General features: G+C 47.4%; 1 protein-coding gene across 2 annotated transcripts; it reads right to left on the bottom strand.

The window, feature by feature from the left end:
• Nucleotides 1-97: 97 nt before the first annotated feature.
• DCTN4 (dynactin subunit 4) lies at nt 98-11,739 on the bottom strand. Of its 2 annotated transcripts, XM_019620474.2 has the most exons (14): nt 11,555-11,739; nt 10,484-10,554; nt 10,000-10,178; nt 9,078-9,121; nt 8,280-8,387; nt 7,660-7,680; nt 6,682-6,755; nt 6,398-6,510; nt 5,277-5,386; nt 4,529-4,602; nt 4,056-4,110; nt 3,543-3,650; nt 3,070-3,167; nt 98-2,344 (listed from the first exon to the last, which is right to left on the bottom strand). In XM_019620474.2, the coding sequence occupies exons 1-14, from the start codon at nt 11,687-11,689 to the stop codon at nt 2,131-2,133; spliced, it is 1,404 nt and encodes a 467-aa protein (XP_019476019.1). In that variant the 5' UTR covers nt 11,690-11,739; the 3' UTR covers nt 98-2,130. The 2 variants fall into 2 exon arrangements, with proteins under 2 accessions (XP_019476019.1, XP_003210450.1); XM_003210402.4 differs by lacking the exon at nt 7,660-7,680 and having other exon boundaries at nt 11,555-11,738.
• Between the last annotated feature and the right edge of the window lie 1,194 nt (nt 11,740-12,933).

The following is a 12,933-nucleotide window of genomic DNA, read 5'->3' as shown; positions in this document are numbered from 1 at the left end:
GGGGACGAAAGCGCTGGGAGCGCGGGGTGCTCAGCTTTTCATATTTCAATTATTATTATTTCCCCATTAACGGCGGTGTAAATAACAGTGCAGAGCCTGAGAGCCAAGGTCGCTTTATTGAAGATTACTACATGAAGTTAAGCAGTAAGGCAACAGTCGCCTGTCATTAACGGGTAACACCGATGGGCAAGAACTCCTGCGCTCCGGGAGCAAGGACAGACAGACGGACAGACACAGCTCACGGCATCGCTATCACCTACAAGCACCTAAAGGAGAGGAACATCTCACCGAGCACAACGGACTGCTCGGACAGCCACCGACCTGCGCACCCAGCAGCTGTCGGTGAGGCACAGAGCCCAGCAGCCCGTCACTGTCCAGTAGCACAGGGCACAGCCAGAGCCCATCCCAATGCCTCTGGTGGCACCGGGACCGGGAGCTGCAGCCAGAGGGCTCCATCAGCCAGCAGCATCCCAAAAGCTGCTTCCATAGGTAGTAGTGTTGCGGCTAAGGAGAGAACTGATGGCCATGGTTTAAGTGTTTTGTTATCTGGAAGGTAAAACAGCAGCAGACGCTAGTGCTATACGTTAATAAATACAAACTACACTTCTTAAACTCATGCTGGATACCTGTGTGTAACCTAGGCATTGTAAACGTGCTGACTTGCTGCTCTGGGAGGCGCTGCAGGAGCAGGGCAGTAAGGAGGTGCTTCCCTTCCAGGCATAGGGAAACCACCCCTGTGGGCACACTAAGGCAGGCTGCTTGGTTTGCAGGAGATGTGGCCTTATCCCTCCCTCCCACACAGGGATTTGCAGCTCTGGGGTGGCAGAACCACAGCACAGTGAGCAACAAAGCTGTCCTTGGCCGATACACAAACATCTCCCAAAGCCAGCACATCAAAGCCCATCAGAAAGGGGGTAATGAAAGTAAACATTGAACTGGGAATGAAACTGAAGTCTCCCAAGGACAAACAATCTCACCCACTCGCACTGTACTACTGCAGTGAACTGGCATTCAGTACCCTGCATACACTCTTCTTAATTAAAGTTTTAGTTTGGGCTATGGCCGAATTACACCCCAGATAATTTTTTTCTGCTTTTTAAACAGTGGTACAGTGTATGCTAGTTACAGTGGAACAGCCTTTCCTCCTTTATACCCCCACTCCCACAGCTGGAAAAGACAGTATGAACTTGGACAGCCTCAGTAGTTTTTTGTATGCTAGAGCTAATCTCAATTCTCCAAGTTTAGTACTGATTGCTATCCCTATTAACACACATTTATTAATACAAAGATTGACAGGCAGCCTCTCAGGACCACTCTCACCTCAGTAAAGAAATGTAGCACAACGGGACTTCCCAGTTTCTAACAATTCACACTACCACATCCACCTTGCAACACAACGAGCCTACAGTGTGGTTGGTGGCCAGTCAGATCCATGAACACTGCAGTATATCACGTTCTGGGACTGAAGACAAAGAGACCGTTTCCTTTGTGAAAAGATTTACCACTTTGGCTAAGGAAACTACATGTGCCAGAGTGTTTTTTCACAAGAACAGAAAGGGTTGTACATCTGAGTGCCCCACAGTTATTTGAGGTATCCTCACAGGAAGCAAAAAACAAAGGAAAGAAAGCATCATGCTGCAGCAACAGACTCATCAGTAACGCAGCAGACACTGCCACCTCCTAAAATGTTTGTTTGAGAAGGGCATAGCTCTGTGTGGGGAAAAAGTTCACTTTTGTGTATGTAACATTAGGTTTGTGGGCTGACTTGAAAGAAGAAGAAAAACAATAGGGTTTCTTTTTTGTTGATAAAGCCAAATTCAGCCAGTAACACAAATCTGGAGAAAGCTAGCTCTATCTGCGTGCTGAAACACGTGCTGTGAGTTAAACTAGCCTGTGGCAGTGTGGGGAAGCAGAGCTTTAGTTAGTGGGCACTACGATAAGAAGAGAGAACAAGTCATCCCAAACCACAGCACCCTCACCCACGCAGCCTCCTCCTGATGGCCTGGCTGCAGCCTGTGGCACACACCCACACATCACACAGGAGCTTTCACAGAAGGTTTCACCAGGGTGCATTCTTTCACTGACAGTCCATCCTGCGGCCAGCCATGGGGACACGAGTGCTGGGAGCTTTTAGGGGAGCACTGGACCGAGGCTGAGCTCAACGTGGTGGGTAAGCCAGATGACCTCTGAGACCTGATCGCATTCCTCACTGGGCCGGATTGGAGCAGCAAGGTTTTTAAACTCGTGCTTCATCTTAAAGCTCACGGTCACGTCGCCCTCCTCTTTCTGTGGGGTAACCTTGATGAAAACTCCTACCTTATTGGCTTTTCTGAAGGCAATAACGCTGCAAAACAGAAAACAAAAGAACTGGGTCAGCTGAGTTCTCCATCTATTGTTCTGAGAGATTTATTCTGACACGAAGTAAGGGGGATGCTCAGTTTACAGTCCACGGGCTGAACATGCCTCACTAGAACAATTGCTCTGGTTGGTGGCTGTTGCTCTTTTCCCAGGGGACTCACAGCCCCTCCTGCCTCAAGATCAGAATGCACTACCCTCCTCTAAGCTGGCAGCTGCTGGCAGAACAGAACATGCCTGCTTTGGCCATGGAAGTTATGTACCTAATTATGCAACAGAGAAAGGCCATAATATATGGTTCAAGCTGCTCTGTAAGAGGCTGCAGAGTGTATTTCAATTCAAAAGCTGGAGGCACCTCTGTTGTACACACTACTGTGTGGTTCCCATCACTTCTTTGAACCCTCTGCTTGCAAAGGAAAGGATTACATAGAGTATTGAAGAGAGAATCAGTACCACCACCTATAACTCAACTGCTCTAACACCATACTTGCTTTGAAGGAATGAAATGTCTCCTGAACAGTCCAAACCACAAACAGAAGAGAAAGATTTGCACTGCTCTTCTCTGATCACAAAACTAAACAAATTAACAATTTAAAAAAAAAAACAAAAAAAAACACCCACAACATGCTGAAGAGAGAGAGTACATAGCAAGCTACTTGGTTAAAGTGCCAAGTATTTAAGGGACAGGATCCCTACAGGACAGACAGCACTCACTCAGGGTCATCCTGGAAGTCCTGAGGCTCTGCCAGCTCATCATATTCTGCTGCAGCATCTTTGCCAGCCAGAATAAGCTCCTTGGGAGGAACTACCACCTGAAACAAAACAGAAACCTTTCAGTACTGACCACCATCTACACCACAAACAGGACAAAGTAATTCCCTTCTGAATTAAGATCACCTACAGCTTAATAGAATGATTCACCCTTGGTTTCTCCCTCCTCTGGCACTACAACTCATTTACAACTCTTATCTCGGAAGTGACATATTTCTCCCTTGGGTTCTGAATCTCAATGATCAGACAGAATTTTAAAATACACTAAGAGCTGATGTTTACACTGACGGTGGTAATTTGAACCTCCAGGAAGAAAAGGAAACACAGTCAGTATGGACTAAAGGTATGACCTGAGGAAAGATAAATGGGAGCAGAAAGCCTTGGAACAGGCCTGGCTTGCACAGCAGGTACAATACCTTGGCACTGCTGTTGATGTTGTCAGGGTCTCCTTCTTCACACTCCAGCAGCGTGACATGTGTGATATTTTCCACTGGATTGGTCAGAGTCAGAAGAACTTGGCTTTCCTGGAAAGATTCAAGAATTGCAAGTCAAGAAGTAATTATGCTAAAAGTCATCATTACCGTTAGTACCCCCACACTCTGTAACTGATCGACACCTTCAAAAAAATCACACTGCTTACTCAAAGGATGGACAGCAAACAGCCCCATTCCTCCAGAATGCTGGCAACATCATGCAGCTCTCCACACCTTTTATTCTTCAGACACCAGCATGTACTTGCTATGCCAGATATCAGACTGCACTGTAATCTACTCACGTGGAGTGACAAGTGCAGGCAGTGTTATTCTGACCGCTCCCTTAAGCCCTGCACTCTCTCTAAACAAAGCTAGCAGAGCCCTCAGGAAACAATCCCACATCCACACCTGTCAGTTATATCTTACCCTAAAATGTTTCTGGAAAAAAACACTGACCTTCATGTAGCGCAGGTTGGGAATAGACATGATTCTCACTTCAGGGATGTAGTTACTAAAACAGCAACAGAGCAAATGAATGTGATAAACTGCACTGCTGTCTGTAACCTACCTGTTGAAGCAAGTATTCACAGGCATCTGGCTGGCATGTTCAATGCTAGTAGAGCTTAGCTTACATCAAGCAAATAAATGAAGAGCTTTTTGCTGTGTAAGGCTAATCCTACAACTCCTGCTACTACATGGAGCTGAACAGCATGCATTGCCTTTTTCAAACTGCTGAGGTCCTCAGCAAGCTTCCAATACATCAGGGAGCAAACTTACTACAAATTACTCAAATACATGAACTGATTATGTCATTTTAACAGATTACACAATTGTACACAAGGTCAAATCAAGAGCACAAAAGAAATGAAAATATAAGGCTCTAAGTATTGGTAGGCAGTTGCTGGCCCCACCCCCCACATCTTACTTACACAGCAACCATCTGGATCTTGAATTTGATGGATGTTGGGTTGAATTCTGGTTTGCTGAGGTTATGTTCACATTTCTAGACACAAAGATATTTTTGTTAGCACCAAAAGATAGCATATGCTCACAAGCAGATGAACCAGAGCTGCAGGCACAGGGCCACTAACCACAGCATTACCAACCTGTAGCACAGTACACATCAAGCTATCTTGGGGTGCATGTAGCCACAATGGTGGCAAGTTATTGATACTTTGAAAGTGTCTTATCAGTTCTATAGGTGCAATTTCAGAAATACAACTTGGAACCAAGCTAAAAAATACTCAGATGCAGCAGAAGGAAGGCAGAAATAGCTGGAACCCAAGACTGACCTCCTTGTGGGCCACTCCTTAAATACAGGCACTGTCTGACACAAATGATTTCCTAGAAAACGTTCCTAAACTGGATTTAATTCTTGCCCGTCTTCATGATCCAGCTCCCTGCTTTTCTTCTCTTTCTGTATGGCAGGACACACAGACTCTTCCGCAAATCCATATTTGTGTCTTTACATGTCTTTCAATAATGTGAAGGGGTAGCTGCATTGTCATCACACCAGAGATGCGACAGCCTCCCTAATCTCCTCACGCTGCTTCCAGTATTCAACCACCAGAAGCATTTGAGCAGTTTCTTTTAAAAAAGAAATGCAGAGCTCATTTCCCATAGTCCGAGTCCTGTGAGCCTAGAAGAAGTCATTACTGTTTTGTAGTCATTACTCACCCGACAGCGCAGTGAACGTTTGATCAGGAGGTGCTTATGACGTGGGTAGAGCTGGGAAGCACAGATTGGCTGGAAGTCAGGCTGCAGCAAGCGCTGATGCAGTGTCGTCACTGGGTGACACAAAGGAGACCAAATTTACAACTTATCCACGCACTGAAACTCAAGCCAGACTGTACATACGCACTGGTCTAACAGCATGTGTGCAAAGGGCATTTCATAGCTTTGTTACTGTCACAGCTGGGTGCTGCTTCAGTAGAAGACAAAGTTTTGCAGCAAGGAGTTTGCGTAATTCAGACTCACACAAAGAATTATTGACTACAGTTACACAGGCAAGGAACTTCAGCAGCCAAACTCCCCATGGTATTCTTCCATAAAAGAGTCTCCTCACCACTGTCTAACAGGCAGCGAGCCACCTGGCAGCCTTTCCCCTCAATGCAGAAGTTGTCTTCTTCACCAGCATCCTATTTTCTCAACGCTGACAGAGCCTCATGAGGAAAGGAGACCATCCATGCCTTCCCAAAAATCTTTTATGAATTATTTAATATGTGTGAACTTTGTAGGCCTGCAGAACTGAGGACATCTGTCCTGCTTAGAACCACCTCAGTAGAAAGTTCACATTGCTTCCTGTTCCTGCTGTTTTATCCCACTTACTCCTACATTTCTTGGACCAATCTACAATATGTGCTGATTGAATCATGAGTCAACTATCTCACAAGCATACGTAAGCTGTTCCAACCTGATGTCAAAATGATGCACAACTGTTACTTAACAGGTCAGGTAAGGTGCCAATTCACCAGCAGCACAACTACTTCCTTATTATCTGCTATTATTTGAAAAAGGATGTCAGGTCTTTCCTTCACCCAAATCTCACATGCAGAAAAAATTACAATCAGTGAAAAAATGTAACAATAGCAAAGAAGTTGGTTTTGGATCTGAGCTTTCCTTATTTATTTATTTATTTTTGCTGAGCTGCAATCAAAAGTGCCATTAGAAAATCACAAATTTCACACCATTTCAACCCCAGCATGCTAAAACCTTAAACCACTAGGAACCCATTGACACGTTTCCAAACACTGTGTTATAAAATGAATGGACAAAGTGACAAAATGTTAAGGTATTACCTTCAGTCAGATTGATTGGTCTTGTGTAGTAATCCTCAGGAAGGGGTTCTACTTCTTCTACTGCATCAGCTGGCTCAATCTTGATCTCCTTTTGGTCCTCTCCTTCTTTCAGACTGAAGCAAAACACCAAGAAACTTAGTCATAAAACACAGCACAAATGCTCTGACAGACAGCAAGGATAGCACTGCGTTATACCACAGAAGGCAGGCGGTGCTAGGAGTGCAAGACAACAGTAAGTGCACAGGGATGTGAGAATGTACTTGTTTCTGTTAGGTGACACTCACGAGAGTCCAGCAAGAGCACTGATGGGAGCACCGGGCCTCTGGCGCTGTAGTCTGGTTCCAAGGCCATATTTGTCCTACAGGAACAAAAAGGCATTGTCAGCCTGAGGTCTGCTTCCTTCCAGAGCAACAAGACCTACTGCAAACTCATTCTTTGAGCTGCATGATAAGCATAGGGAAACAAGCAAATTAAAGCAGAAAGGGAAAGGTATTCAAGGCCACTCAAGATTTTTTTTTCCCGCTCAAACTGTGAGTGAGGAGAAAATAACTGAAGAGACTAATGTTTGTGGATATTGCTTATAACATTTTTTGTTGTTTCTAAACCATCAGCCTACAGTACTAACATATTCTCCCTTAACTGCTTGTCAAGTCGTGCAGAATGAGAGTTCAACTGCATAAGAACTAGGTAGACGTGGCTATGTGTCCATATGAAATGTTCTCCCTGCTGCACTCCTACAGATGCTGGAAGGTTGCATTTCCTATGAGCTTTGTTACCTAAAGGTATGTTTCTCTCACCAGGCACAACCACTCAGCAGGAACAGCTGAGCTACTCCTCTGCTTTCCGCAGCTGAACTGTACACATGATGTTTGGAAGCAGAGATCTTCCTTCTGGGCAGAACTGAAAATTTATTTCTTACCAAATGAGAAATCTGAGTTGCAGCCTACCCTGATCCTCAAGGATCAGAAGACTGAGACTAGTACCACTTCCCTCAGGTATGCGGATGGACAGCTCTTGGCTGAGATTTGTGAAGAACTGCCTTTCAACTGTGAATTACTTACCCAAAGGCAACGCTCTGTTTCCAAACTAGCAAAAACCATGTTTTTTAAACACATTACCCTCTAACTAGTTAGCTTTCAGGTGCTTTTGCTCTATACACATTCAAGTCAGAGGCCCTGAGGAAAGGTGAAGAGCAGAATATGTTACTGCCCTTCAGTTGGTATGAGAGCTTTAACACCAGCAGAAATGGTGAAAAGACTTACCACTACATGTATAGTGTGTTGCTGTGGAGAGCCCCCAAAATAGCAGCAGGTAGCAACGGAGACAAAAAAATGCAGCCATAAGACACAAGCAAGGGCACAGAGCAGGCACAGTTAATTGAGAAGTAGCAAGCATATGCGGAGTCATCCAGCTGAACGCAGTAAGCATTTACCTGACAGTTACAATGAACAAGTAATTCAGGCCACAATCAAGTCTTAACATTAATTTCAGTTGAGACTTCATGCAGCAAAGTGCAGGACAATCCTGATTTGGTACTGAGCAGCAATATGCAACTTTCCTAAGAAGGCTACCACCATATCGTAACTACAGCTGCAATGCACTTCACTGCTGGATATGCACTCCTTTGCCTGGCAAGTACAAACCCTTCTGACACGATCAGAGAGGATTATTACAGAAAAATGCAATATAGTACAAATTAAAGGGTGCAGAACTACTCATCCCTAACGAAATCCTAGCGCGTTTTCTTCACGTTATTCTCAATTGAAAAAAAGAAGAGAAAGCAAAGTAGCCCTATCATGCTACACCTCTAACAATCATTTTCCAAGGTGAGGCTGCTGTGCATCACTTTGCCTGCTCTGAGAGCACAGGACTCCCAGCTCACCGAGAAGGCCAGAGGCATGTAGTTTCGGCGCCGCACCAACTTCTTCCGGTCCCGCTCGATCTTCTCTTTCTGAGCCAACTGCTGGTAGTACTCAACCAGCTTGTTAATCTGGAGTTAAGAAGAGGAACAGATACCCAGTGAAAGAAGAACAAACATCACACCAGCTGCAATATTTCAGTGTGAACAAGCTGGGGTTCCTGCTAATTGTTTCATTCCGTTCCTAGTTCCAGTATATCACAGGATATACATAAAGAAGCTGCTGTGTCTTTAAATTTATTGTTGCGCATCATGGGTGACAAACTGATGGTCCTCTGAGAACGAGGCCTCCCAGAAAACAGCATCCTGTTCTGATTTTCCAGTTAGTAACTGTCCCTGTTTAGAATCATCCTTTAGTTTTTCCAAAGCGTGCTTTCAAACTTATTAAGAGTTTTAAAGGGAGACCAGTAAGGCAAAATTTGATATGCTCCATCAAAGGTTAAGAACACTTCTCATTAAATAGCAGGCTTACTCAGACACATAGACAGCATGCTCATTACTGCAATTTTAACAGTGCCACTTGTTACCATGTTTGCAGTGGAAATCCTCCCAAACAAGCAATTTCATACTACGACATCCATGGGTATGCCTCTAAGAGGCCTTTCTTCCACTGAATTCAGTCAAGGCAGAGATTATGAACTGGACATGGCACCAGAAGAATTGTACAGGTGCAAAAACCAAGATTGAGATGGCCTGGCACCTCTAGCAGTTCTTTTTAGCTGATGCCATCTCAGCCTAAGCGTGGCCTACCCCTTCACTCACCCTCTGTGTGTGAGGATTCTCTGGTTCCTGCCAGCCACCACTAGCTGCAAGAGAATAAAACAAAGTCCTGAGGAGATTTCCAGACTCCACATAGAAATCACCCCTTATATCCACCTGTCTCAGTCCTAGCTTTGAAATATGGCATTCCCTATTCACTACTCTTACGATCATAGTTCTTAAGTTTGTACCTGTATAAATATATACCTCTATGAGCTTTCCACGGGCAGGGTTTGAGTTGAAGTGACTTGTCCAGGTTTTACACTGCATTTTTGAACAACTTCTGCTTGAGGAATACTCAGAACAGCACCTAAGGGTGACTATGGCAGTATGCACATCAGTTTATAACTACTCTTATTAACAGCTGCCCACGTCTCTGCACCTTCACCTCCAAGTCTTCAGTCATACGAACACTAGGAGTCAAAGAGCACCTGCCTGCTCTACTCAGCCTCGTTCCTGGAGCCTGGTACATATTTCCTTCCTATGGACTGAGAAATAGACAAAAGCTCTGTTCCATTTCTGTCATGAAGAGAAAAAACAGGGGCACACAGTGACTAATACCTCTGAAATAAGCCTAAACAAACAGAAGTGACAGGAAATGAGCTAGATTTCTGTGCTGTCAGACTGAGTAACTTCAAAGACTGAAGCAAGTTCTCAGCTGGGAGAGAGAGCACACCTACTGACAAAGATCCACGTCTGACAGTTTTCTGATAAGTCAGGTAACACAAGCATGGAAGGGAGTCAGATGTTACACTAAACTCAGCTCTTCAGATGAGATTTCACCAGAAAAGCATTTTCCCAACTGCAACTCAAAACCTAGACAAACCTTATGCTTATCATACAGCCATAAATTAGGCTGGTTGTATTCTACCTTCACTAGACATGGTGGACTGCTATTTGCCTTGTATTTTTGCACGTCACTTACCAACAGACTTATCTGCCATGCCCACATCCCGGGAAGTCCAGCGGCAAAACCCACAGGCCAAATAATATGCTTTCTTCATGGTAGTTTTGGCTGGGTCATCGGGGAGTGGAGCAGGAATACTAGTGGCCCGGGTGGAAAGGGTGTGCATGCAGCAGGGGCAGTCAAAACAGTTAGCACACCTGGAGAAAGAAAGGCCTTAGAATCATGGAAACATTAAGGCTGAAAAAGCCCTCCAAGATCATCCAGTCCAATTGTCAGCCCATCACAGTGCTCCTAACGCAGCCCACAGGCACAGGAACACACACTCAATGGGCAAATTAAGATTAAATCAACATCATGGGAGAACAATTTTTCCCCAAGACAAACCAAAAGGTAACAAGTGATGTAATTTTTGAAGGGGACTTCAGGTACGTGTAGTTGGGTGCTCACAATGTAAGGACAAAGCCGCTCTGAATGGTGGCCCTTGATGACAAATGAACCTTACCGATTCTTTTTCAGCTTGGCCTCAGCTGACGGCATGTTTTCCAGGCAGCTGGGGCAGTAGTGGGAATCCACCTGAGGGACAACACAGACATGTCACTGTTCTGCCATGCTGCAGCACACAGACTGCAGCTGGAAACTGCTGTGCTATTCGTGAGGCTTTGCCTGCAGACAGGATGGCGAAGCCAGAGAGGACCTGAGGTATTCTTTCAGTATCTGAAACCTCTGGCTGTCTCAGCCAAAAACTGATGTTTAATAACATTGGGAGGTTTCTTAAGGCACTTAAAGCACTCTGCCTGGTACAGGGCAAAGGCCATTGGATGATTGCAGATCCCACAGTGTCACTTCTGAGCCCAGACAGCAGGCTGCAATGCACTATTAGCCATTTCCATCTACATTTATTCTGCCTTATACCCACAGCGGGCACAAAGCCACACGTTTCAGGAAATGTTTTGCTGCCACAAACTGACGTTGTCAGTTAGCACAACGGTAACAGGAAGGAGACCCTGCCCAAATTAGGAAGCATCCACAGTTAGGAACCAGGCCTGAGGCCTCCCGGGAGCAGCGCGATGGAGGCAGATGGTGACACATCTATTTTCTGTTCCCGGGAGGCTTTACGGTTTGCAGAGACGCCTCTTCAAGGAATCTAATGCTTTTCGTAACGCTTCTTTAGCCTCCGATGCTTTCTTAATTCGCGGTATAACCGGGCAATCGATTTAGGGAGCCCGAGCGGCCACCAGAGCCCAGGGCCCAGGACAAGGCCGCACCGCCCCGCAGGAGCTCGGCCCTCTACACGCGGTCCCACCCCTGCCCCGTGCGATCTCGCCAATCACAGCCCAAACTCCGCAGATGGACAGGATCACTGAGCCAATCCACCGAGAGGCACCGCCCCCTCTGTCACGGACAGCCAATCGCATCGCCAAGCCCGGGCACCGCTGTGCTCACCCCCGGCCGGCGCCGCGAGCCAATGACGAGGCGAGTCGCGAGTAAGCGACAGACGAGATAGCCAGTAAGCGCGCGCGGAGGGCAGCGCCCCGTTCTGTATGCCGGCGCGGCGCGGCCGGGCGGCCGTTACCTCGTGCGAGACGCACTCCAGGGAGCGGAGCTCGCTGCAATAGCGGCAGAAGTAGAGCTGCGACAGCGGAGCCCGCATCTCCTTCTCACCGCGCACCAAGTACAGCACCCGCTCCGACTGCAGCAGCGACGCCATCTTGGGAGGGAACGGCCGCCACGCGCCGCGCCGCGCTTACGTCACCGCGCTGCGCCGCCCCCGCGTGCGGCGGAGACCACGTGACCTGTCACTTTAACCCCTGCGGCGCCGGGCGGGATGAGATGGTACGCTGACGCCCTGTTGTATTGTTGTATTGTGTGCAGAGCTCGTGTACGGCCTGCAGAGCCTGAATGCCCCCTGCAGTGTTCCTGTGGCCTCTCGCAGTGCACCGCTGTTTGTTGTTGCATGGATACTTGCAGCGTTGCATTGGGCGTGCATGGCCTGGGTGCCTCTCGCAGCGTTGTGTTGCTTGTACATTGCACAGGTGCTTCCTGCAGCGTTGCATTGCTGCATTCAGCTGCCTCCTAAGCAGTGCGCTGGCTGTAGGGAGGAGGAGAGCAGCAGTGCCCTAGCTGTGCCTGCAGCTCCTGATTGTCCCTGTGCAGGGCTCAGGCACAGCCACTCTTTACTGAGAAGTGAGCAGCACAGAACAACCCAGAGATCTGCTGATGTGTGTCAGGTCCGGGCGCTATGCTTTGTTGTGCTCTGCAGGCAGGGTTCATGAAGTCAGCTCCTGGGTATAGAACTGAGGTTCCTCTGTGTGAACCCTGCGGTGTCGTGCAGCTCCAGCAGCCGCCTGCCCTTCCTGTGCGGCTGTGGAGGAAATCCACGACTGTGATGCTTCCTCTGCATGGTGATAAGAGCCCGTGTGGCTTTATCCCAGGCTGCACTGGAGGCTGATGAGGGCTGAGCTGCTGTGGGCTCCTGCCTGGCTCTGAGCGAAGGGCTGCTGAGCTGATGGAAGTGATCTGTGACGGTGCTCAGCCATGAAATGTCAATAGAATACAATGAAAGAGTGTCATGACCTGGGAGGAACCCACAGGGACCACCGAGCCCAACTGTGGCTTCATACAGGAACGCACAAACCCTATGGCTGAGCGGTGTCCAAAATTTCCTGAGCTCCTGCAGCTCCGGGCCATACCCCTGCCCTGGGAAGCTGTTCCATGCCCACTGCCCTCTGGTGCAGAACCTTTTCCTGACGCAGCACCATGCCGTACCCTAGAGTCGTATCACTGGTCCCACGGCGCATCCATCCCACATCCATCCCCACACCCCGCAGCAGTGGCCGCGTTACCCCATCCCCTCTTTCTCCGGCACGCAGCGGGCTGCAGGGGCTCGGACTTCACTCTGGAGAGTGAGTTCCCAGCCCTCTCTCCCCTCCGGGCCTCCTCCCCCTCTCCCTC

This window comes from Meleagris gallopavo, chromosome 15, assembly GCF_000146605.3.
Source record: "Meleagris gallopavo isolate NT-WF06-2002-E0010 breed Aviagen turkey brand Nicholas breeding stock chromosome 15, Turkey_5.1, whole genome shotgun sequence".
Classification (NCBI taxonomy): Eukaryota; Metazoa; Chordata; class Aves; order Galliformes; family Phasianidae; genus Meleagris; species Meleagris gallopavo.
Note: the sequence above shows the minus strand (reverse complement) of the source record. Positions and strands in the feature narration are given on the sequence as shown.